At 37.4% G+C, this 23,428-nt stretch overlaps 2 protein-coding genes across 12 annotated transcripts in view; both read right to left on the bottom strand.

Annotated features, from left to right (window-relative positions):
* Positions 1–1,248, bottom strand: part of mcf2l2 (MCF.2 cell line derived transforming sequence-like 2) — a 104,956-nt gene extending 103,708 nt beyond the window's left edge. For 2 of the 7 annotated variants that reach the window (XR_012373181.1, XR_012373182.1), the window contains exons 1-2: positions 1,047–1,246; positions 375–452 (exon numbers count right to left, since the gene is read on the bottom strand). Coding sequence is in view for 4 of the 7 variants with exons in the window: in XM_055183285.2 (XP_055039260.2) it covers positions 375–452; positions 1,047–1,095 (127 nt within the window). In the remaining 3 variants the exon portion in view is untranslated. Of the gene's footprint in view, positions 1–285; positions 301–374; positions 453–1,046 lie in introns of those variants that run through there. The other 5 variants (XM_055183285.2, XM_055183287.2, XM_073875955.1 and 2 more) reach the window with 4 other exon arrangements.
* A 259-nt stretch (positions 1,249–1,507) lies between these two features.
* The window catches only part of slc4a10a (solute carrier family 4 member 10a), a 51,911-nt gene continuing 29,990 nt past the window's right edge, over positions 1,508–23,428 (bottom strand). For 2 of the 5 annotated variants that reach the window (XM_055183895.2, XM_055183894.2), the window contains 23 exons: positions 19,891–20,034; positions 19,662–19,800; positions 18,107–18,267; positions 17,845–18,033; positions 16,381–16,469; positions 14,556–14,713; positions 14,391–14,478; positions 14,160–14,306; positions 13,957–14,057; positions 13,551–13,725; positions 13,320–13,453; positions 12,924–13,169; positions 12,297–12,402; positions 11,346–11,507; positions 8,406–8,519; positions 8,122–8,283; positions 7,792–8,043; positions 7,486–7,554; positions 7,101–7,274; positions 6,774–6,896; positions 6,602–6,666; positions 5,753–5,863; positions 1,508–2,949 (listed from right to left, as the gene is read on the bottom strand). In XM_055183895.2, coding sequence (XP_055039870.2) covers positions 2,868–2,949; positions 5,753–5,863; positions 6,602–6,666; positions 6,774–6,896; positions 7,101–7,274; positions 7,486–7,554; positions 7,792–8,043; positions 8,122–8,283; positions 8,406–8,519; positions 11,346–11,507; positions 12,297–12,402; positions 12,924–13,169; positions 13,320–13,453; positions 13,551–13,725; positions 13,957–14,057; positions 14,160–14,306; positions 14,391–14,478; positions 14,556–14,713; positions 16,381–16,469; positions 17,845–18,033; positions 18,107–18,267; positions 19,662–19,800; positions 19,891–20,034 — 3,191 coding nt within the window. In that variant the 3' untranslated portion in view covers positions 1,508–2,867. Of the gene's footprint in view, positions 2,950–5,193; positions 5,231–5,752; positions 5,864–6,601; positions 6,667–6,773; positions 6,897–7,100; positions 7,275–7,485; positions 7,555–7,791; positions 8,044–8,121; positions 8,284–8,405; positions 8,520–11,345; positions 11,508–12,296; positions 12,403–12,923; positions 13,170–13,319; positions 13,454–13,550; positions 13,726–13,956; positions 14,058–14,159; positions 14,307–14,390; positions 14,479–14,555; positions 14,714–16,380; positions 16,470–17,467; positions 17,759–17,844; positions 18,034–18,106; positions 18,268–19,661; positions 19,801–19,890; positions 20,035–23,428 lie in introns of all 5 variants that reach the window. The other 3 variants (XM_055183898.2, XM_055183896.2, XM_055183897.2) reach the window with 3 other exon arrangements.

The raw sequence follows: 23,428 nt of genomic DNA, 5'->3' as shown, positions 1-23,428 counted from the left end.
ATATATATATATATATATATATATATATATATATATATATATATATATATATATATATATATATATATATATATAGTAATTTATTTATTTATTACCTTACTTCAGATTTTAAAAAAATATTAAATATGTGAAATAAATCAAGCCTTAATTAAATTCTACAATTATATTAAAATAATTCTGAATTAATTAAATACTTTATTCATAGAGTATACACTTCTTCATATGTATTTATTAATTATTAATTAAAGAATTCATTGTATATAATGTGTATATAAAGGCTCAGACTGTGTCACTATGAGTGATCTGGCGCTCCGCCGATGATCTTGTCTCCACAGTTTAATGTCAGCTGACGGGCTGTGCTGTTATCATCTTACTTGACGACATTGCCCTTGGGAGGCAGATCATCTCCTTGGAAACGCTCAGTGATAGGATGCCATCTGCGCTCCTGCCATCTAATGTAAACGTATTACATATACAATTACCAAATTATTAAGGATAACATCGAGTGAGCATTTTTTGTTACTACAATGATATATTATTTATTCCTGTTATTAATCTATTTAATAAAATATTTTTATAAAACAATGCGGCAAAAATGTTTGCAGAAATACACGCTGAAATAATTTAATTAGGGTAAAAATGCTATACAAAATATTGTCCTAAATATTCACCGGCAGATGGAGCTGTACGTCTACCACAGGAATAGTAAAGCTGTGCATTAAAATACTGTAACGTTACTACAGCACCCCCTGCTGGATACGATATCGTTTAGCAAAAGCGTTATCTATTCATTCCTACATATTATTTAATAACTTCATAGGTTTAACAGTTCTGTCATCATCTGTAATGACTTGGCCTTAACAATTTGAATAAATTGGGAAAAAACAGGTGTTGAAATGAAGATGGCCTACGTAAGGGCTCTTTAGAAATACATTGCACATTGAGCGAATACATTTTACTTTTTACCTCAGTCTTTAGATTTGAAGGCAACAACAAAAAAACACCGTGAAATTTTATTTTATTTTAGCAATACTTCTAATAATTACCTGACAAATGGTTGGAAAGCATAATCCATAGCCCATGGTGAGTGCACATAAACGCTACACAAAGTCTACTAATAATTCACTTGAACTGCATGAACACGACTTATCGTTGAGCATAATCACCATCTGCGCGGGAATTTATTCAGATCAAGCTTTGAAGTGAATTATGGGATACAGCCACAGGCTGCATCAATACCAAATACTATTTGCTTGTTCGACTTCATGGGATGACGTCAAAGTACCGCGAGAGCGATTCGAGAAATTATACGGTGAAGTCTAACTTCGAATCGCTCTCGCGGTACGTTGACGTCATCCGATACATGAAGTTGAAGACACTTTTTAATAAGAAGATACCATTTTAAAAACCATAAAAGCTGCAAAAGCAAACCTTATTTTTAAACACATAAAATGTTCACAGTTGTAATGATACATGTTCATTATAATTAATAACTTTGAAACACAAGATGATTTCAGGAATAAAGTTTATTTTACAATGATAACAACAAAATCTAGAAATGTTTACAGTCCGTGTACACAAGATGCATGTGTCTTTAAAGAGCGAGTGTCATTTTGTTAACAAACATTTTAAATGGCAAAAACATGAACACATTCCCCCCACTCTATACATAAATCTATCCACACATAAATAACTTTATGTAACATTATACACAGACAAAATACATAATTACATGTACATGTGTCATTAATAAATGTCAAATTTGTCTCTGGTTAGCACATGGTATTAATGCCCCTCATATGAAAAGAAAAATATTATTGCATTGATTTTCATGACTTGCGTTTTATTGGCAGTATATATCATGTTTGGGTGATAAAGCCTGAAAATGAGTTTTGTGAAGAAGACAGCCATATAACTCAGAGACATTGTGAAACAACACTATACAGTTAGATCACTCGTTGTCATGGTTTATTATTTGCAGAGTTTTAACAAAATATATGTTTACTATTATTTGCATGGTCAAATGCTACACAGAATTTTGCAAAAATGAGATAATGCTTGGTAGTAATAATAAAAAAAAAAAGAATAATAATTTGAGATTAAAAGGAAATTTATGAATGTGAATGTGTTTCATACAGCATCAAGTTCAAGAGAATGTGTTGAAGGATTAAATATGCACAGTTCTGGCTCGTTTATTTTTTTGTGAAATATTACAATAAAATTCACAAAATGAGAAAATTGTTCATAAAAGTACTTTAGAAAATATTGGTCACTGCTCATAAGTAGTATATATTAACATCCAATATATCATGAAGTGATGTGGAAAACATTGTGACAATCACACAGACGTTTAAAAAGCGAAATGTGAAAAGTTTAATTTGATAAAACTACATTTGCATCTTTTTTACGAAAATTGCTTCTTACTAAGTTTTACGATATGCCTACTGTATGTCTGCAAATGAATATTTATAATTTATGTATAATAATAAAAATTCATTATGTTTAGGCTATAAGACAAGGAATTACCAAAGGATTTACTGTCCAAAAAGTATAACATACAAAATACAACCTGGTTTAAAACTAAAATAACTTTTACAATTTCTAAGGGTAAAACTACTTTGGACAGTAGACTTCATAAACACACAATCCCACAATCCATTTGTTCTTTGTGGGTTTGCATACTCACGCATATTCATATGCTCCAAACATACTTCATAAACGCACACACACACGCACACACTCACACACATAACATTTAATGTAACATGGTGCCTTAGCACAAACTGGCACACACAGATCTACAGAAGAGAAGCATATACTGGTGCTTTTAGTGTGGCACAATACAGAAAGTTTTTAACAACGTAAACTCACAAACTCGTCTCTCTGTCCAAATCTGTTTCCTTCTCTTCATCACGTGGCTCGTGTGTCACGGACCCTTTAACTGCTAAGCTGTTGAATATGACAAAGAGATTCGCATCACAATGGCAATACAGCAAATGATTTAGATAAGCAAGTGAAGTTGACTAGAAACAGCAAGCAGCATTATTTCTTGGAGCAAAATTATAATCTTGTGCATTAACTTTATTATTAAAAGATAAAGCAATAGAGCATTTATTATCATAGGGCTGTTAAATAGTGTAATGTGGAATATAAGACATTACATGAATTATTGAATTTATATGAGATTTACTGAGAAAAGCTTCGAAATTGGGATCATTTAAAAGCATAGACACATAAGTCCATATGAAGAGTTCAGATGTGCGTCTGACATTTTTTCATGTAAATGAACATTTTTATTAGGTTTAGGTTCAGGAATTTCACTTTAATGGCAATGAAAAGGTTATTGGTCAGTAATTAAAATGCCTTTATTTCACATTCAGTCATTTCATTGGTTTTGAACAAATTGGACCATCTTTGACTGCAAAACCCTTTAAGTGCAAGCTTTTATTGGCAAAACATCCACTTCATTGTACAAGACATAGTAAACATTTGCAAAATCACTAAAGATGCAACTAGAAAAATTGCAAATTATAAAAGTCAGAATTCAGAATGTAAAACTGAAGAAACTGAACTACACATTAGGGGGCGCTGTGATGCATGTGTTTGCCACATTCGTGTTGTATTCGGGTCCAAGTACTCACAAGGGACTCAAACTTGGATGTGATCCACCCTCGTTTCAAATTGGTCTTCTGTGCACTTTGAGAACTTTTCTGAAAAATAGCCGTGGAGTTTACTGGATTCTGCCAACTAAGCGGTATTTCCAAATGGCCTGAGGCCGGGATTAAGCAGATTTGAAGCGAAAGTATTTGATGAATATAACACATGCCAATAGCATTTGGTCAGTATCATTATTATAGTGTTGAAGGAGGTGACATTTAGCGCCTTTGCATCTGAGCTCTTCATATATTGCTTGTTTTATTACCAATTTAATTTAATTGATTATAACTAAATGAACCGCCCTAAATACATGCATAATTTACATTAAAGAGTTATAATTGTGTAAGTACATCTCAAGCTTAAAGGAATAGTCCATTTTCTTAAAAGAAAAATCCAGACAATTCACCCACCACCATGTCATCCAAAATGTTGATGGCTTTCTTTGTTCAGTCGAGAAGAAATTATGTTTTTTTGAGGAAAACATTGCAGGATTTTTCTCATTTTAATGGACTTTAATGGACACCAACACTTAACACTTATCACAACACGTAACAGTTTTTTTCAACAGAGTATCAAAGGACTATAAACGATCCCAAACGAGGCACAAGGGTCCCACCTAGCGAAACGATCGTCATTTTTGACAAGAAAAACAAAAAACATGCACTTCTAAACCACAACTTTTCGTCTAGGTAAATGCGTAGTGATGTAGAGAGGTCACGTGTTACATATATAAAACGCACATTTGCGGACCATTTTAAACAATAAACTGACACAAAGACATTAATTAGTATCATTCGACATACAACAACATCGGAACGGTCCTCTTGCAACACATTTGTAAACACTGGGGCGGAGTTTCATCCTCTGTGACCTCTTGACGTCATGGCGTATTGTGTGAGGTCACGCTGACGCTTTCAGGACCGGAGGAATATGAGAAGTTGTAGTTTAAAAGTGCATATTTTTTATTTTTCTTGTCAAAAATGACAATGGTTTCGCTAGATAAGACCCTTATGCCTCGTTTGGGATCGATTAGAGTCCTTTGATACTCCGTTGAAAAAAACTGTTACGTGTTGAGATAAGTGTTAAGTGTTGGTGTCCATTAAGTCCATTAAAATGAAAAAAAATCCTGCAATGTTTTCCTCAAAAAACATAATTTCTTCTGGACTGAACAAAGAAAGACACCAACATTCTGGATGACATGGTGGTGAGAAATTCTCTGAATTTTTCTTTTAAGAAAATGGACTATTCCTTTAAGCTTTCCAAAATTCATGCTTTCCATGCAATGGACATTCTCAACGAACACACAAACATGCATAGGAACAAAGGGCTTGATTCAATCTTTGTGTAATGCCAATGTTTAGATACTCTTTGAAAAAGGCTCAAGATAGTTGTTAAGCTAACATGGAAGGCGCAAAGTGAAAGTAGTTTTTCCAAAAAAGGAGAGAATGAAGAGTTGTAACATTTGGGAAACATCATAGGCAGGCGACCACAGCACTATACAGTCATTGTGCATAGCGGGTTTGGGTTGCGTCTTACCTTTGGACATCAGCTTCTGAGATATTAGGAGAGGGAGCTTATGAGTGACAGGGGATGAAAGATTCAGTCATGATGTGAGCCTGATATTTAAACTTTCATTTGAAAGTAAACAACATGTTTGAGGATTTGACTGGAGAGGGGATCTCATGAAATAGGATCAAACTCCTACTCAGTATGTTTTAGTTCAATGCCCCAAAGGATAAAAACGTGCCATCATTGCACACTTAGGCGTGGGTAAGGCATAAAGCAATGTTCCAGGTTGAATACAAGCTTAAAATAATTACAATTGAACTTTTAGAAACTATAGAACATGATTTAAACTTTGCAGAGTGACCTTGTATGTTTTTATTAATGGCATGTTGATAAAGCATACTGTAATTTGCATTAAACCTGGAACATTTAAAAAAAGTTGCCAACTTATTTTTATAACTGCATCCAAAAAATCAAAATGTGCATGGTGACATAAAAATACTGTGTAATGTGTGGTGTATTTCTATATTATATTTACAGGTGTGTGGCTAAAATAATGTGAAGGGAAATTACTGAAGGGAATCCAAACCTTTTTGAGCTTTGATCTTTTTTGGTGCTGTCTGTGGTGAGGCTTTTCCACACATTTCCAAAAGATGTCTTTGTCATTTCGTCTGAAAGGTTGATAGTGGATGGATCATCCCTTAAACACAAACACATCAACATTTCTGGTTAATCTGGTGAATGCAATTTTGTGGTATGGTTCTTCTATGAAAAAACTAATTTTAAGAGTGAACATATACTTGAAATGTTGCTATATTAAAGGAAAACACCACGTTTTTCAATATTTTACTATGTTCTTACCTCAACTTAGACAAATTAATACATACCTATCTTTATTCAATGCGTGCATTTAATCTTTGTACAGAGCGCTGTGGATGTGTTAGCATTTAGCCTAGCTCCATTCATTCCTTAGGATCCAAACAAAGATAAATTTAGAAGCCACCAAACACTTCCATGTTTTCCCTATTTAAAGACTGTTACATGAGTAGTTACACGAGTAAGTATGGTGGCACAAAACAAAATGAGCTGGAAGTGCCGCAAACTAAGTGCTCTTCCGCCATACAATATAGTTCTCATTTTTATCCGCTTAAAAATCGTTTTATTTTGTGCCACCATATTTGCTCGTGTTGCTACTCATGTAACAGGCTTTAAAAAGGGAAAACATGGAAGTGTATTCATCCTCTTTGGATCCTAAGGAATGAATGGGGCTAGGCTAAATGCTAAGACACTCACAACGCGCTGTACAAAGATTAAGTGCATGCATTGAATAAGATAGGTATGCATTAATTTATCTAAGTTGATGTAAGAACATAGAAAAATATTGAAAAACGGTGGTGTTTTCCTTTAACATTGTATAAAAATTGTATCACTCACTTACTTGTAATGCCCCTCAAGAGGGACTTGAACAATTCCTTCCTCCTCCTCCAAAACACACTCATTTTCCTAAAGCAAGAGAAGGCATGATTTGGTTAAACTGCCCTCAAAAATACTGTCTGCAGATATTTGCCACTGCCAGCCAATAGCACGTGGGGGGGGGGGGGGGTTGGTACCTCTTGCTGAGCATCTTCCAATTTTTTCTTCTTGCTCTCGGGCATGAGGTCATCAAGCCAACTGAGCTCTCGCTTAGAGAAGATAAAATCCAACAGCTTACGGATGAAAACCAGCGCTAAGACCTGTGTGGGATAACACAAATGTCACATAAGAATGCAATGATGTTGTAAAATACAGTATTTTACAAGGTGGTCCCTGTGACGTTGGGTTTTGGGAAGGGTTAGGGGTGCGGTATCATTACCGTTTCAATAATCTAACAAATTCATACAAATAAGCTAAATCGTATAATACGTTCAAATTCTAATGAGATCACAACCACATCTTACCATCATAGGAAAGACGATGGCGGCTTTGGAGGTTTTAATGACCCAGAGAAGCACCAGGCAGCTGAGTTGCATGATGGTAAACAGGTGGACCTTTCTCAGCGGGACATGTCTGAGATAGATAAAATCTGGCTGATGTTTCGCTGGCATCCCGAACAGCCTCAGACGATCAAAAAACTGAAAGAGGAACACAAAGCAAAACTTTATAATACATACAACACACATTTAAAGAAAATACAAAAAGGTCAATTTAGTCTGAGTTTAATAATCTAATGTATACCCTATGCTACCATTCAGTTGCAGAATATGGTTAAATAAATGAACAGATTAAGTGACAGATGTATTTTGTAAATGACAGGTATATTACAATGATCACAACATGCAGTACCTGTATACCCCTGAGAGACGACGCCCCCATGTAGAGAAAAACTCCATACAACACAGGCATCGGGATGTGCTGAGGACACAAAATCAATAAACAGCAACAGGGATTAAATGCCACAGAAAGATTTTATTGCTAGCAAGTATAAGATACAGATCCCCAAATAAGCTCCTGAAGTGCCCCTGTACTAAATATACGTTAGTTACGACCCTGAACACATCAGGAACACTTTATAAATAAGAAGCTCAACTCTGCAGAAGAAAAAGACAGACTTTTGGTCTAAGACTCTGGTCTCCATAAACCAAAGATCACCTTTAGTACGGAGGTCATGAACACAGAACAGCCCATGAGCACGAATATCATGAGACCGGTGAACCGCTGCTCCCTGATGCCCAAGAACTTTGGCTGTTCTCCAGGGGCGGAGCATTCAGACTCCAGCTTCAGGCTGTTGACGTGAGAGATCGACAGGACCGTCGCAGCCACAAACCATGGCAGGCCCATCAGAGAGCACACGCCCAACATCACGCCCACCACAAAGAGGTCCAGATGATACCCACAACCTTTCTGTGGATGCACACATTCACAGAGTATTAAGAAGACATCCGTGCAGACCACATATTATAATAATATCTGGCCACGTACCTTCAGTTTGTGTTCCTTCCTGTTAATGATAACTGCAGTGATCTGTTGGTCCATGAAGATGAGAATGGTACACAGGAGAGCTGGGATGAAAGATATAAGAGTGGTCCACCATGGGTTTGGCCCCAGAGGGCTTATGAACCAGCCACGGTCATCTCTGGTTGGCTGTAAGAGATCATGTGATCAGTATCTACACACACTGGACGTATATATGTACATTTATTTATGTAAAAATGTACACATGAAAAGAATACAGTGTATGTTTTTAATAACATTCTCAGACTTACTTTGAACTCTTTAGGAACCTGTAGTTTGGGGGAGGGGATTCCCAGGCAGTAGTCGATCAAAACCATGGTCAAGATAGTGAGAAAAACAGCAAAATCACTGATGATCGCTCTCACCTGTGGATGAAACATACAGTAACATATTTTAAGGTACACAAAAACAATGTATTAAAAACAAGTGACAGCTGATAGGACAATATATCGCATATATATCGGCAGATATTTGGATTTTTTATTATCAGCATAAATCATCCAGTAAATTTCTATTTTACAACAGATGGTAAAATAACCAATCACTATTTAACATGACGTTGTGTTGTGTCACACCATACAAGTTTAACACACTTATTTGAACAGTACCGTGAGATGTCAGATTAATTATGTTTTGTAAATATGTTTTTTAAGTACTTCAAAAGGGTATACTTATAAATGTTAGAATTAACAAATGTTTTTTTTTTAGTTTCACCAATTTGTCTCTTATTTACTGTATGTAATAACATGTGTGTTATATCGGCTTCATACTGGCCAATCCGCCATACAGCTTTCTTAATCAGCGATAAAAAAAAAACATATCAGTCGACCATTACTAAAAACTGAAATGTTTCAGTAGCGCCTCACTGCAGAACACGACATCCAGGGGGCGGGGTTGGATTCAGATCCAGGGGCGGAGCTGGATCTCTTCCCACTGCATTCTGATTGGTCGGCAGTTTTACCACAAGACACGTCATACACGTGTTGTTGCGTTACCATTTCCCCATTGAGTCTTAACTATATTAAGTTATTCTTTTGACAGAAAAAACAACTTTACTTATGACTACAAAAAAAGTAGTGACTTTAAGATGAAATGTAAGTGTTTTTGCTATGTTTTGAAGTAAAACATTTCGGGCACTACGAGTAATCTTACCACATACCACATGCAGTATAATACCTATGAATGTATACAGTATTAATATGCAGAATTATTAACATATATATGGCAAGTTATTTAAAAATTAATAATTTGAATGTTTATCTTGTAGGGACTTTGAATTTGTTTTAACGCGTCTTTGCTTACAGGCATTAGGAAACAGGTTTCCTTAACATGGTTTACGTTTTTTTAATGTGCTAATAAAAGATATCAAATAAATTTGTGTTTTTATGTGTAATAAGTGTGATAATGTACAGCCTTGCGGGTCGAAAATATATCCCTTCAGTGATATCACTGTCTGGAACGTATCCCTTACCTCCCCTTACACTAACTGTGATCATTACTTAATAAATTATGATTCATTCTTGACTATATTATTAATCAAACGTACACTTAAACTGATAAGAGCAAACGTTGGTTACCACAGGATGCAACTAATTGCGGGCTGCAACCCCGCCCCCTGGATCTCATGTTCTGCAGTGAGGACCATCTCAAATGTTTTCCTTGCATGCCTAAAATGCTGTACTATGCATGCCAGGCCAGTAGTTGGCGATGTCACACAATGCCTGAGAACAAAATTCACATGCACATGACATCAACGTTTTCAACTTGCACTTTGGAACCATAAACTGTAAAAAATATGGATGTGGTCTCAATGACGTCACCCATAGGTTTGTAAAGAGATTTTTTGAAGCCAATAGTTGGAGAGGTGTACTGTCGCCATTTTGGCATTGCGTCACCACACATCACTCACGAATACCCGAAAAGGTGTAAAGAGGCAGGACGTGAGTAAAGCTGAGGTGGCTGGTTGCTGAAACCACGCCTGCCTTGCTTGATGGTAGTGACAGCAGTGACAGTTCACCCGTCACTCAAGTGACCACGCCCTTAATTATGCAGAACTTTAAGGCTTATATAATTTTTATAATTTAAACGGATGAGTTACAACACAGTTGTCATGAAGGGCAAAATTAGCTATATAGACCAAAATAACTTTTTGTACCAGGCTGTAAACATCATTTTCTGCTATAAAGTTGGGCACTTTAACATGGGTGTCTATGGGGATTGACTCCATTTTGAGCCAGCCTCCAGCGGCCAGTTGATGAATTGCAGTTAAAGTCACTTCCGTGGTGGCTTTACGATAGAGATCGGAAAGTTGCCCTTTGTTTGAAATCCATTTTTAGAAGTTTGCATTTTCAAAACCCCAAAATGCTGTGGTAATAGTCAGGGCTTCACATGATTTTCACCGTAGAGCTCGGGAGAAAAATTCTGCAGATTTACATACAATTTTCACTTTCTCTGTTTATATATTACATACTTTATTCTATTTTAAAAAGTCTATAAATTCTGTCTGGGCCTGCCTATAGGATACAATTATAAGCCGTCAACATTTGCATTCCATGTAAAAATCTCACAAACAGACAGAAAGGTACACTTTAAAATGCTGGCTTGTTTCAACACATGGTTGCACTGTTAACAATTTCCCTGTATTGTTTTTTAGTAAGTTACTGTCAGAACAGTTGCTAGCAAGTTACTGTATTTTGATTTACAGCATTGTACTGTAATGCATTGTATACACAAAGCAAGTTACTCTATAACTTAAAACTGTACTGCAATGCAATTTACAGTACACAAAGTACTTTATTTTTAAAGCATTTCATTTTATTACACTATACTGGATTGCATTTTGTATAATTACATTTAAAATATAATAATGATTACTATAATATCTAATATGTTATAATATTGTACATTTTATTAATAGAATATTTTATGAAATATTTTACATTATAGTACATATAAAATATGGACAAACCCAACTGTTTGGTTAAATGAATCTAGAAGTAAAGTAAAAGTGACGTATTTGCCAATGTATGATTTCAAACCAGCAATTCTCGACTCTCTAACAACTAGGCTACGACTGCCCCAAAAACAAGATGTTTATATGTGACCCAACCATGGCTTAAAACAATCCAGCATTTTTCGATTGTAAATCAGTATCACTTTATCTAATGCCAAACATAAACACAGCTTCTTGCCTTGGTGGGGAAGTAGCGGCTTGTTTTGAATTCTTTGAGGAAAGAGGACATGGCAACCGTGGAGAAGAAGAGAATGACAGACCAGAACAAAACATCAGGGACGTACGGACCATGATGACCACATGCGCTCCCAACAAATTCACCTCTGTTATCTATGCAGCCCTGAAACATAAAATAACATATTCAAAACTACATCTGCCCCTGCTGAACAACACAGACAAACATGCCTAAGCAGCAAAAAATCATTTAACTCATGTAAAACTGTGCATCAGTAAAACTCTGTGCATGTTTTAATCCTCATAAAAAAATGAAAATTATAAAAAATGATGGCGCTGGCTGGCAACCTTTTTAAAAAATGCTAGCGGGGAAAGAGTTAGTGGAATAGACGTGTTGTATTTACTGTGTGTGTGTGTGTGTGTGTGTGTGTGTGTGTGTGTGTGTGTGTGTGTGTGTGCTGGAGCTTAAATATAAGGCAAAAAATAAAAACGGGTCAGCTGAGGTAAACCAGCCTAGGATTTACTTTATCTCTGACTCTAAAAAATGTAATAACCCATATCTGAGCCGAAGAAATGTCAAATTCTGTGGGAATCTGTGGGAATGTACAAAATAGCACACTTTTTACTAAAGAAAGTAGCATGTAGGGGCGGTTTCCCGGACAGGGATTAGACTAGTCCTAGACTAAAACATTTTTAAGAGCTGTCCAAACTGAAAACAACTTGCACTGACATATCTTAAAATACATCAGGGCCCTTTGTTTTGCCTCAAAATGCACACAGGTAATGTTTTTAGTAAGGCATATTTGTTAAAACTAGGTATTTTTCCTAATTAAACTAAGACCTAGTCCTGGATTAAGCTAATCCCTGTCCGGGAAACCGCCCCTTAGTGTACAAAATATATGTATTATCCTTATGCAAAGAATACCTATACCACATTTGTCAAATGTTGTCTCACCTTGACATCTAGGCCTGACCAGTCGATCTCAGAAGCAGTGATGTTTTTATCCTTCCAGTAACGCTGTGTTGCATTACTGGGATCTTCGGGCATTGTGCACACACACCTGCAAAACACACAGAGCATATTAACCATATTAAGCGTCACCCCACCCTATTGAGTTAAATCTACACTCTTGGAGCTTTCAAACAATATACAGTTTGTCATGATTAGATAAGAATTCATATGCAAACATTGAAGTAAATGTAGTCATCCTGCTGGTGGGACAGTGACATTTAGCAGAAAATAAATGTTTTGAGGCACACTCTCTTCATAAATGAATCAATTACTCTCCCTACATAATTTATTTTATAAAACACTGAAAATATCTGTATTCTAGAGGCTTATACCTTTCCAAAGATATATAGTTTGTCACGATTCGATAAACATTTACATCCAAAATATTGAAGTAAAGTCAGGTGTTCCTCAGGAGGAACGGTGACAGTAAAAGGGTTAAAGCATTGCAAGTGTATGTTTACTGCTGATAGTATGAATGTGACAACAAGAAGAGACTTTTTACAATTTTGGAGACAAACTTTAATTTGGGGATCTCCTCGTTTATAAAACACTGCGTGTGGCAATACTTACGAGTACTGTGTAAGCTGGTTAAGGTCACCGTGCATGTTGATAGGATAAGTCTCTCCCAGATGGATGAGTTTCTCCAGAGCCTCGTAGATAAAGATGATGCAGATGAGGGAAGCAAAGGCTTCCTCTGTAAATCTTGTGATGTAACACACCAGTGAGCTGGCGTCTGTGGCCACCAGCAGCAGACAGAAAAAAGCTGTCCACAGTCCGATACACACACGTAAAGAGAGGTAGGACAAGCCGTAATCTCTGAGAACACAGAAAAACTTAAAAAGTAAAACCAGGCACATGACATACATAGTACAATCTTCAATTAGGTTTGTTATGAATTGTGGCTTTAAGAAAAAGTAAACCTCGTGCAAATTGCATTTAGCATTAACTAGGTGATAAAAACCTTACTTGCAGAATTTGAAGAGGATTTTCTCGAAAACCAAGACCGGCCCCGTGCTTCCCAGGATAGTGAGGGGCTGCCCAGCAAACAAGGAGTATGCAATACCTGTCATTGAAGCTCCAAACAGAGACTCTATTGCACTCTAAAAGAGAAAGGGTACAGTGTATATATATATGAGTTTCTTATCTTCTTATCTTATCTATCAAAGTTTCTTTAGTAATGTACTGGTGTCTTCTTACTATGCGTCCCTCCGTAGCTTCTCCCAGCAGTCCTCCAAAGGTGATGACAGGTGACATACAGGCGCAGTACAGAAAGAGGAAAGAGGCCAAACACTGAAGGCTGATGGCGTCTGTGTAATCTGACAGGTAGTGTGGAGCCTTACGCTTAATGTCCATAAAAAAGCCACCAAAAAGCCTGAAGATCAAAACAAACTCTGTATCAGTAAAAATTCTTGCTTTATAGTAATATCTTGTTGTGTGCATGCATTATATGAATGTCTATTTGTGTATGCAAGCATCAAAATGTATATTTGCAATTTCTGCCTCTCTATTTGGAGAACAGACAATTCTTCTTGCAATGCATGTATGTTTAGGAGTACACTGAGTTTAAATGAAGTATCACACATACACACACACGATCACTCACATCCCTGTGCGTTGTAACTCTGGTCCTCCATGACCTCCATGCTCCTCAGCTTCCCCCAGATCTGCCCCTCCATTAGCCAGAGGAGGAACCTTCCGCTTCTCCTGCAAGATGAAGACACAACATCATCATTTTTATTCATCTAAACAAATAGAAATGTGTACTTCGTAATCCAGCATGAGATTTACATAGAATTAATGCATCACCTGAGAGGGAACATTTTTGGGAGGTTCTATCCTTATGGTGGGATCCCACTCGCCTGGGGGCAGCACAGTCACCTGGTCCAAAAACTCATCGATTCCTGCCACGAGGTCAGTGCGATCCTTCGCTTTATAAGCTACGTCATGGAATACCTGAAGGGAAGATGTTCAGGTACACTCACAAGTCTGTTCACACATTTTCTACAACATGATGATGGTGTCACTCGAGGCACTGACCTCATCTGTCATGAGTGTGGCTATGGAACGACCAATCTCGTGGTACTGAGGCCCTTTGCCCATTGGCCCCATGAGGATGAAAAGAAACCTGCATAAACACATAGGACCATTAGGTAAATCCCGATGGACAATAATCTGCAAAATATGTCGACTCTCTGCTCTTGCCTGGTGGTGATAGGAACTTCAGCCAGGCCGTTGAGCAGCACGGCTGGAGACAGACGGATGAAAGCCACAACAGGTTTCTCCAGAAACTCCAATTCGCCCACCAGGATATTAGAAGCTTCAGCCCCTGGTGGGATCTTTTTCATGAAATGAAGGTCTATCTGCATGCACAAATACAATGATCCTTAACCCTTTCCCCAACCCAGAGTTATCTCGTTAATTAAAGAGTAACTAAACCCCTGGTCAGAGCCTGACTCCACCCACTGGCAACATTTGAAAAATGCAAGAAAAGTGGGCAGATCCCAACGGAGATAGAGGGGACGAACTAAGCTCGTACCAAGTGTGTGGTGAGATCGTAACAAGGGTGTAGTGAGCTTGAACCTGGTTAGTCACAACATATTTTTTGGACCCAACATCCAATAGGAAAATTCAACTGCAGTAGCCACCGTTCAACCTGAAGAGGGCAGCACTCAGACGTTTTTACACCATATATTGTAGTATTGGAACACTTTATATCCAAATGTCAAAAAACTTACTAAAATCAATGAACAGCACTAATAAAGCCCCATTCTTACAGATCATTAACTTTAAAAAGTTGGTTTAGGGTTTAGTTACTCTTTAAGAGAAAAATTTGCATTAAAAAAATGTGTTCCCCATCAATTTTTTAGTGTTGCTTTAATCTGCAATACCGCGATTATCCACTAGATGGCAATTTATGAAAAAATTGAAGCAAAAACGTTATTTACTAATTTTAAACTCTGTGTATGTTTTGATAATAGTTCTGAATCTGATCTCTAACAAAATCCTTCACAAAAAATGAAATTATTTTAGCTTTTTGCCCAAAAAAATCGTATTTTTAAAGAAAAAGACCCACATTTTCCAGTTTTGTTCGTTTGTTTATTGTTTGTTTGAAAGCAGAGGGTCTGTTCTTTTATTTGATATATGTGTATGTTTATATATTTTAGAAGAACATTTTCCTGGAAGGCATTTTGTGAAACTTCACAAAAAATGTCTGGCGGTGAATGAGTTAAAAGCACACTGGCAACACTTTATTTTACGGTGTCTTTGTTTTTACACATTATATGTAATTATTATAGTAATAACAGTGAATTATGCATAATTACATGCACCAACCCCTAAACCCAACCCTAACCCTATAGAAAATACATGTACATGTAAGTACATAATTATAACACTGTAATAGAGACTTAAAGGGATAGTTTATCCAAAAATGAAAAATCTGTCATCATTTACTCATTCTCATGTTGTTCTAAACCTGTATGAATTTTTTTTTTTTTTGATGAACACAAAAGAAGATATTTTCAAAAATTATGGTAAGAACACAGCTAATTATAACAATTGACCTCCATAGTAGGAAAACAAATATAATGAAAGTATTGTAATAAATGATGAAGAAGATATTTTGATAAATGATGGTAAGTACACAGTACACGGTACCCATTGAATTCCATCGTGTTTGTTTTTCCTACTATGGAAGTCAATGGTTACAATCAGGTGTCTGCTTACCATCATTTATGAAAAATCGTCTTTTGTTTTCTTTAGAAAAAGAAATTAATTCAGGTTTAGAACAACATGAGAATGAGAAAATTATGACAGAATTTTCATTTGTGGGTAAACTATCCCTTTAAGTCCAGAGTATAGTCTTTGTTGTATAGTCTATAGTTTTTATGTCTATGTGAATGAACGCGAACGGACGAATGCACAGCCTTGCAAAGTATTGTTTATTTGACTTGTACGTGTACACAGTAAAAAAAACAGACTATACTCAGAGCTTATGAAGTTGTGGAGTATAAAATGTAATTTATACCTTGCTAAAATCGACAGCGCTGTTCTCACGACTGCCATCCCCACGTCCCTCTGTAGTGGCGGGCTGAGCCTGAGGGGAAACCATCTGACCTAGATACAGTGTAAAAGTAGACATATAAGGGTGTAGCAATTCCTTATTAATAACAGGAATGATACATAAGACATTTTAAATAAAGAAGATAAGGAACTAATAAGCAATAAGCTTGAATAAGCAATGACCTGTAAAATGAAACAGAGTTAATGGAGTTATAGAATTAAGGTGCGGACACACTGCACTTTTTGTTCCATTTACATCCATTCATAGACATGCGAATACGCCAGCTTGTGCAAAACGTTTCGTGCTTGCTGCGTTCCGAAGTTCAAGTTTGGTGAGCCCTGATGCACCAATTTGTATCATGTGAAGGCGTGTGACAAACAGATGAACGATACATCAAAGCGTGACCTTTTCAGGTGGATGACAAACCGAAAATAACAGTATCGCAGGGGTGTGCGTAGAAATTTAGCAAGCTAAAAGTGTGTATGGAGGACCAAGTCTGCAAAAATGACAAATAAAAATAAAAAACAAAAACAAATGTACAAAGAAATATATAAAACAAATGTTTTTGTATTATGTTTATTGAATGTTAAATAAAAGAAAAATATAAAACAAACATAAATAAATAAATAAATACAAAAACAAATATGCAGAAAAGTAGTAATACTTATTAATGTGTGTTTTTTATATTTCTCTGCATATTTGTTTTTGTATTCATCTATTTATGTTTGTTTTATATACTTCTTTGTACATTTACTTTTGTATTCATTTATTTATAATCCTTGCAGGCCTGGTCCTCCATAAGTGGCTTTATGAGGTTACAAAATTTATTAAAATTCATTTATAAACCGCATCTGGAAGCAGCAAAGAAACTATTAGACTACAATTCCTAGTCCTCTAATATCTACTCCTCTGTGAACTGTGAATACTATTTGTGTTTCAGCATTAAGGTAATCAACATCTATGGGTTAAACAATCTAGTTACTGTACAGTAGGTATTGCATATCTATGGGTTAGACTACAGTTTACTAATAGCTAATCTGCATTCTAATGCCTGATGGTGGCTCCTCCTCGGGGTTGAAGGTGGGGATGCTGTGGTAACCATAAGGTGGGCTGAGTCTCTTGCTGAAACTGATGGGAGTTTTTTTGGGTCGGGATTGAGGGTTGTCTTTGGCAGGAAGGGCAGAAAGACACAGGTGGGGTTTCTGAGGATCTGACACACATTTGGGACAGTGGAGGGACCAGGCTGGACATAAGAGCACCTGTCTATCTCTCATGCCACATCTGAACCTAGACCAGAGGTCTTGAGAAGGGGGCTTGAGAGTCGGATGGCCTGTGATTACAACTGGGACAGAGAAAAACCAACAAATGGATGACAAGATAGATGGTAAATGTAGACAACAGCTGCTGGTGGAGTACATGGAGCAGTACCATTCTTATCCATAGAATGAGGTTCAGACTGCTTCTTGCCGATATCTGCAAAGGAACGTACGATGGGGATCCGATTGGCCAGTTTCTTCTGGTTCTGATGGTGGTGTTGTTTAAGAAGGGCGTTTCGAATCTTCTTCCGTACCTCCTCACCCAGAACACCCGCGGTCTCGTGCTGGTCCAGAACCATATCTACAAAAACACAAATAATGCACATTTACGTTATATTTTGAAGGCTAAAAAGTAAACTTCAGAAGATCTGTACCAGCGATCTCCTCCAGTGAGTTGGCTCTCATGTCCAGCATGACTATTCCATTGAGGATGCAGCTCCGCAGTTCAAACAAACTGTGCAGGGAAAGTGTGGCAACATACGGTTTGCTCCACCTCTCTCCTCCATCCTCCACATCCTCCTCAAATTTTAGCCATCTACAGAGACAAGGGGAAAGAAGAAAACTGGCAGCAGTGAGAATGATATTTCTGTTGGGAAGAATGATAAATGTGACTTACAATACAACTCAGATGTAAATAAGTTGATGGATTTTAAATTAAAGGCGGGGAGCGTTATTTTTGAAAAAGTACCAAAACACATTTCATCAGTTGCGGCGAGTCTATCAAAAGAAGGTCCAGATTCTATTGGGGTAGGGGCGTGTTTGTTTAGGTGATTTCAAATATCAACATTTCCTTTCAGAGAGCATGCACCCTGCCTTTAAATTATTCACAAAACCCAAGAGTTTTATAATTTACGAAAACCCAAAAAGTGCATCTGACATGTTAATTTTTTTTTAAAAGAGCATTTTTTATCAGTTTCTTATTTAGGTTCAGTAATTTCACTTTAATGGCAATGGAAATATTCAGTTATTGTGATGCCATATTTTTATAAACATCACTTTAGTCATTTCATTGATATTTAACCAATTTAAATGTCTTTCAGTGCAAAACCCTCTAAGTGCATGCAAGCTTTTTGGCAAAAAACACATTTGGGTGGTATTTAGGTCCAAGTACTCCCAAGGGACCCAAGTTTCAATGTGATCCATGGTCTTTTCTCATGCTGTCTTTCATTAAGTTCATCTTTTGTGCACTTAAAGGACTTTGCTGTAAAATCGACGTGGCATTTAGCAGATTTTGCCCACAAAGTGGTATTTCTGAATGGCCGGGATTAAGCAGATTTGAAGCGAAGGAATTTGATGAATGTATAATACGTGCCGAGAACATTCAGTTAATATCATTAACTTATTTATTAAGGAGGTGACATTTAGGGGCTTTTGCATGCAGTTATACATTTTATTGAAGTTGTGACTGGGCGTTCACACCAGACGCAGTAGAGGCGGCAAGCGCGAGTGATTTACATGTTATGTCAATGCAAAGACTCTTATAGGCATCCTGCGGAGTGGTATGCGCGGAAGGCATGGTGCGGATACCGCATTCCGCGCAAATTGAGTGTTGCCGCGGGAAACGCGCAAGTTAAAAATGTCTGAACTTTGGCGGATTTCCGCGCCGCGTTAACCAATTAGAGCCTGGATCGCAAAAAATGCTGGCGGGCAACTTTTCGAAAAATGGCTGGTGGGGAATGAATTAAACAGAAAGAGTAGTTGTGAGAAAGAAAGAGACAAATAAATGGTCAATTTAATTCACTTTTGTGTTTTCAATTGAATGCTGTACCACAATCCAGTGTCTAACATTGCATTCATGGACAGAAGTAAATCTCTTCCAAACCAAGAAAGCATGAGCACACTGGATATATTGATTTAAAACACTTTTATTTAACATTAACATCATTTATTTATATGGCAGTGTCTGCTCGTGTGGATGTGTGTTTGTACCTGGCTGTCTCTTTCCATTCTGCATCTTCTCCCTCTTTCAGACAGATCTCATCCAGCTCAGTGAAGAGAGCATGAGGGATGTGCTCCTCATCATCCTCCATCCCCAACAAAAACTGCACACGCTGAGACGGCGTATCCGCTGGACAGAGACAGGTACGTGTCTGTTTCCTCTATTACACATTTATACATGTTGTCGTCATGTAGCTTTTGGGTCTGATGAAGTTCTTACTGTATGATGGTGATTCTCTGCCATCTTCTGTGCCTGAGTCCCTCTCCCGTGACCTCTTCCTGTGGCGGTGTCCATGGTGACGATGCCGTCTGTGTGATCTTCTACCCAGAGGGACATGCACCCCGATGTAAAGGGTACGGTGACCTGTTAGGGACAATTATATTTTTTTCAAAATTGCTTTTATACTAATTAAAAAAGAGAAATCAGATTTTAATAATGATTTTTCTTTACACAAAGCTGAGTCACAGTCTCTGTGTTTTTTTCTCTAAACAATACAATACAGCACATTTACTTGCAGTTTAGAGACCTCATGGGGGTTAGGTAAGGATACATTTTAGAAACAAAGAGGTTCTTCGGGGACAGACACTCTCACTTTCTCTGTGTCTGTGTGTTGGAAAGCTGGAACGAAATCAGACATTTCATATTTCCTCAGGACAACAGCTCATGTCAAACAATGGATTTATACAAAACAGTACACACTTTCAAATAAAGATGTTTTGGTCAAAAATGGTCATGGAAGATCGATTTTGGTTCCCCAAAGAACCATTCAGACAAAGCTTCTTAAAATAAACATTTCTTTCTTTCTCTATCTTACCTTTCGGAGCGCACCAAAATGCATTATATCATTTTTCAGTTAGTGCGGTCCGTGTTCACATATTATTTTTTTACTGTACTCGAAATACCGCACCGTACACCACGTGACAACGGTCAGCGCTGTCATTGGTCTTTGACAGCTCTTACCGTCTCATGACCACCCCCACGTTTCCACGACAACCAGCCTGACAGGGAGAGCGCAGCTATCAAGATGTGGAGATAAACGATGCACGTCTTTGCGAAGTTTCTTTGCTTTAACGCGAAATTGCGTAGCTGTTCTATTAAAGCCTTTCTCACGGAGCCATTTGCTAAAAAGCCCGTAATGTCACTATCTGTGTGTGGAAGACAGCTATGCATTTATAAAATCATCAGCTCAAATGTAAAGGAGACAGCGAATCTCTGCAACGGACAAGGATTGGCTTGTTTGTTGTTAACTCACAATATAACACCCGGCTCACGTCACAACGTAAGCCCAGTGGCTCAAACATGTGGAGAACTTCCTGTATTTGGTTCGGCCCGAGGTCCAGCAGTGTTCACACCACAGGTGGGTCGCCTCAGAGTTCGGCGACAGCCGCTCCGAGACCACCTGTTTAGAGCGGTCTCGGAGCGGCCGTTTAGTGCGCACCCGAGTGCGGCTGTTGTGTTCACACTGACCCAAACGAACTGTACTCGGAGCGACACGTCATTTGGGCCGACCTAAACAGTGTATATGTGAAAACACCCTTAAGAACCTTTTTTTCAACAAAATGTTTGTGCAACATAAAGTCATGTGGATGTTAAAAGTTATTTTTGGAACCATACAGCCCGACAAAGAACCTTTTAGGAACCTTTACTCTTAAAGGTGTATAATATTGATAAGAAAAGATTGATAAGAAAAGATTTTACTGGATAGATTTTACTGTATTTACTGGATAAGTTTAGCTTTAACATGCAACACATACTGTACATTTGCTAGCTAGTCTGCCCAACTGTATATAAGAAAATAAATATTAGGAATATATTAGGAACCAAAAATTACGGAAAGGTTAAAGAACAAAGAACTGTGGGAACATGACCCAGACCCAGGTCTCCTGTGAAAAGTATAGCTCTATACTGAATAAAAGGTCATTGCTCTTCCATAAATAGTTTCTAAGAAACACAGAAAAAAATAACAACCCAGCCAAATTTTAATTATGAAAAAATTGCAAGTAAATAAACAAGCTATCATAATCTTTGAAAATGTGCATAATTCTTTGCTCTCAAACTGGGGGGCGTGTCCGTAGTTCAAGCTGAAACCACGCCCACTCGCAGAAAAGCTACCATCTCTTTCAACTTTGAAAAATACAGCTACAACCTGAATTGATGCTCCTGATTGTGTTAAGTGCATGCCATGCTCAAGCCATCCTTTTAACCCCGCCCCAAATAATCTTGAACTTAGAAATGAGAAAAAACTCTGAAATACATTTCTAACATTTATAATGTGTTAAGAAACAATTGTCGGAAATGACTTTACCCAGTCTTTAAAGCTGCAATCCGTAACTTTTTCAGTTATGAACAAAAATCAGTTGAGTAAATACATAAAAAAATCATGGGGAATCATCTGTTGTTTTGACAATAGCCTCTTTCACACAATAATTCTGTTAAATTACCATGAATTTACTAGAATGAAATTACCAGTTAATACAAAAATGTGCTGTTCACACACGCAGTGACGTTCCGTCACCTAAAACAATGATATGATCATCTTACAATGATATTACGGACTGCAAAAAAAAGTCCCCTGCCATTGAAAGTTGCCAAGGGGACTATTTTGGGGCAGTGCGTGATATCATTGCACCTGCTGCAGCCATGTTACAGCAGCAAAGTTCCTTGATTATTATGCCAGAATGAGAGTATAGTTCCTAGCCATATCTCCTTAGAAAATCACAACTTTTAATGTTCTGTCTGTCTTAGTACACGATGGAACTACAAAAGAGTAAAGTTTTAAATAGGAAAAATATCAAAACTGTATTTTTTAGGTGCAATGCTAATGGTCTAATCAGATTCAATGGATTGTGCTAAGCTATGCTAAAAGTGCTAGCACCAGACCCGGCGATCAGCTGAATGGATTCCAAAACGATAAAAATCAAATGTTTTACTCTAAGGGAGCTGGAAATGAGTATATTTTCAAAAAAAGTGGAGTATCCCTTTAAATAACAGTACTGTTTGCACATTAGGCTTCACAGAGGGTGTGCTAAGGACGTCGGCAATTCGGCAAATAGATGGTAAGCTGTTTCAAACAACTTTGGTGAAGAAATGTGCACGTTAACTTCAAGTGTGCTCGACTTTTAAGCAGCGTGTGTGTGGAAACGTCCGTAAACGCGTCATCTTTATCAAAACATTATAGTTGGCCTGAAGCTGTAAGCGCGGTCTGACGTCGTCCGTTCTAAATGGCCGTAATCTATATTTTTGTTCATACATAGCGCTTAATGCTAAATTACTGGTAATCTTACAACCTCTTACTGGTAAATTGGCAGCACTGATTTACCAGAAAGGTTCTGTTCACCCATGACCTGTTAACTGCGATTTTCCAGTAAATTACCCGTAAAGACTGTATGTGTGAAAGGGACTAATGAAAGCTCAAACTGCAGGGAGTCACGTAATTTTTTGATTCTTTTTTGTGATACTGTCACAAATTTCCGCGGTTTTTCATGATTGTATCACAAATTTCTGTTTTATGTGTCATTGTCACGTATTGGTTACTTAACTGTTTTGTCCTAATGTCTTACCATTTTCGCTTCGGTTTAGGGTTAAGCCGGGTACACACCAAAAGATAAGCGGGTTGATTTTGGGCCGATTTCCCCCCTTCCGACAATCCTAGCTATGTCCCGAGTATCGCGAAGGTTTCACAGATTATCTTATCAGATTGTCCCTTCATGTGAGGTGTGTTAAGAGTGTCCGAACCTGCTCGGAAGAACGTCGGAGC

Source organism: Misgurnus anguillicaudatus, chromosome 14 (genome assembly GCF_027580225.2).
Source record: "Misgurnus anguillicaudatus chromosome 14, ASM2758022v2, whole genome shotgun sequence".
Taxonomy (NCBI): Eukaryota; Metazoa; Chordata; class Actinopteri; order Cypriniformes; family Cobitidae; genus Misgurnus; species Misgurnus anguillicaudatus.
This window is presented reverse-complemented; position numbering and strand designations above follow the sequence as displayed.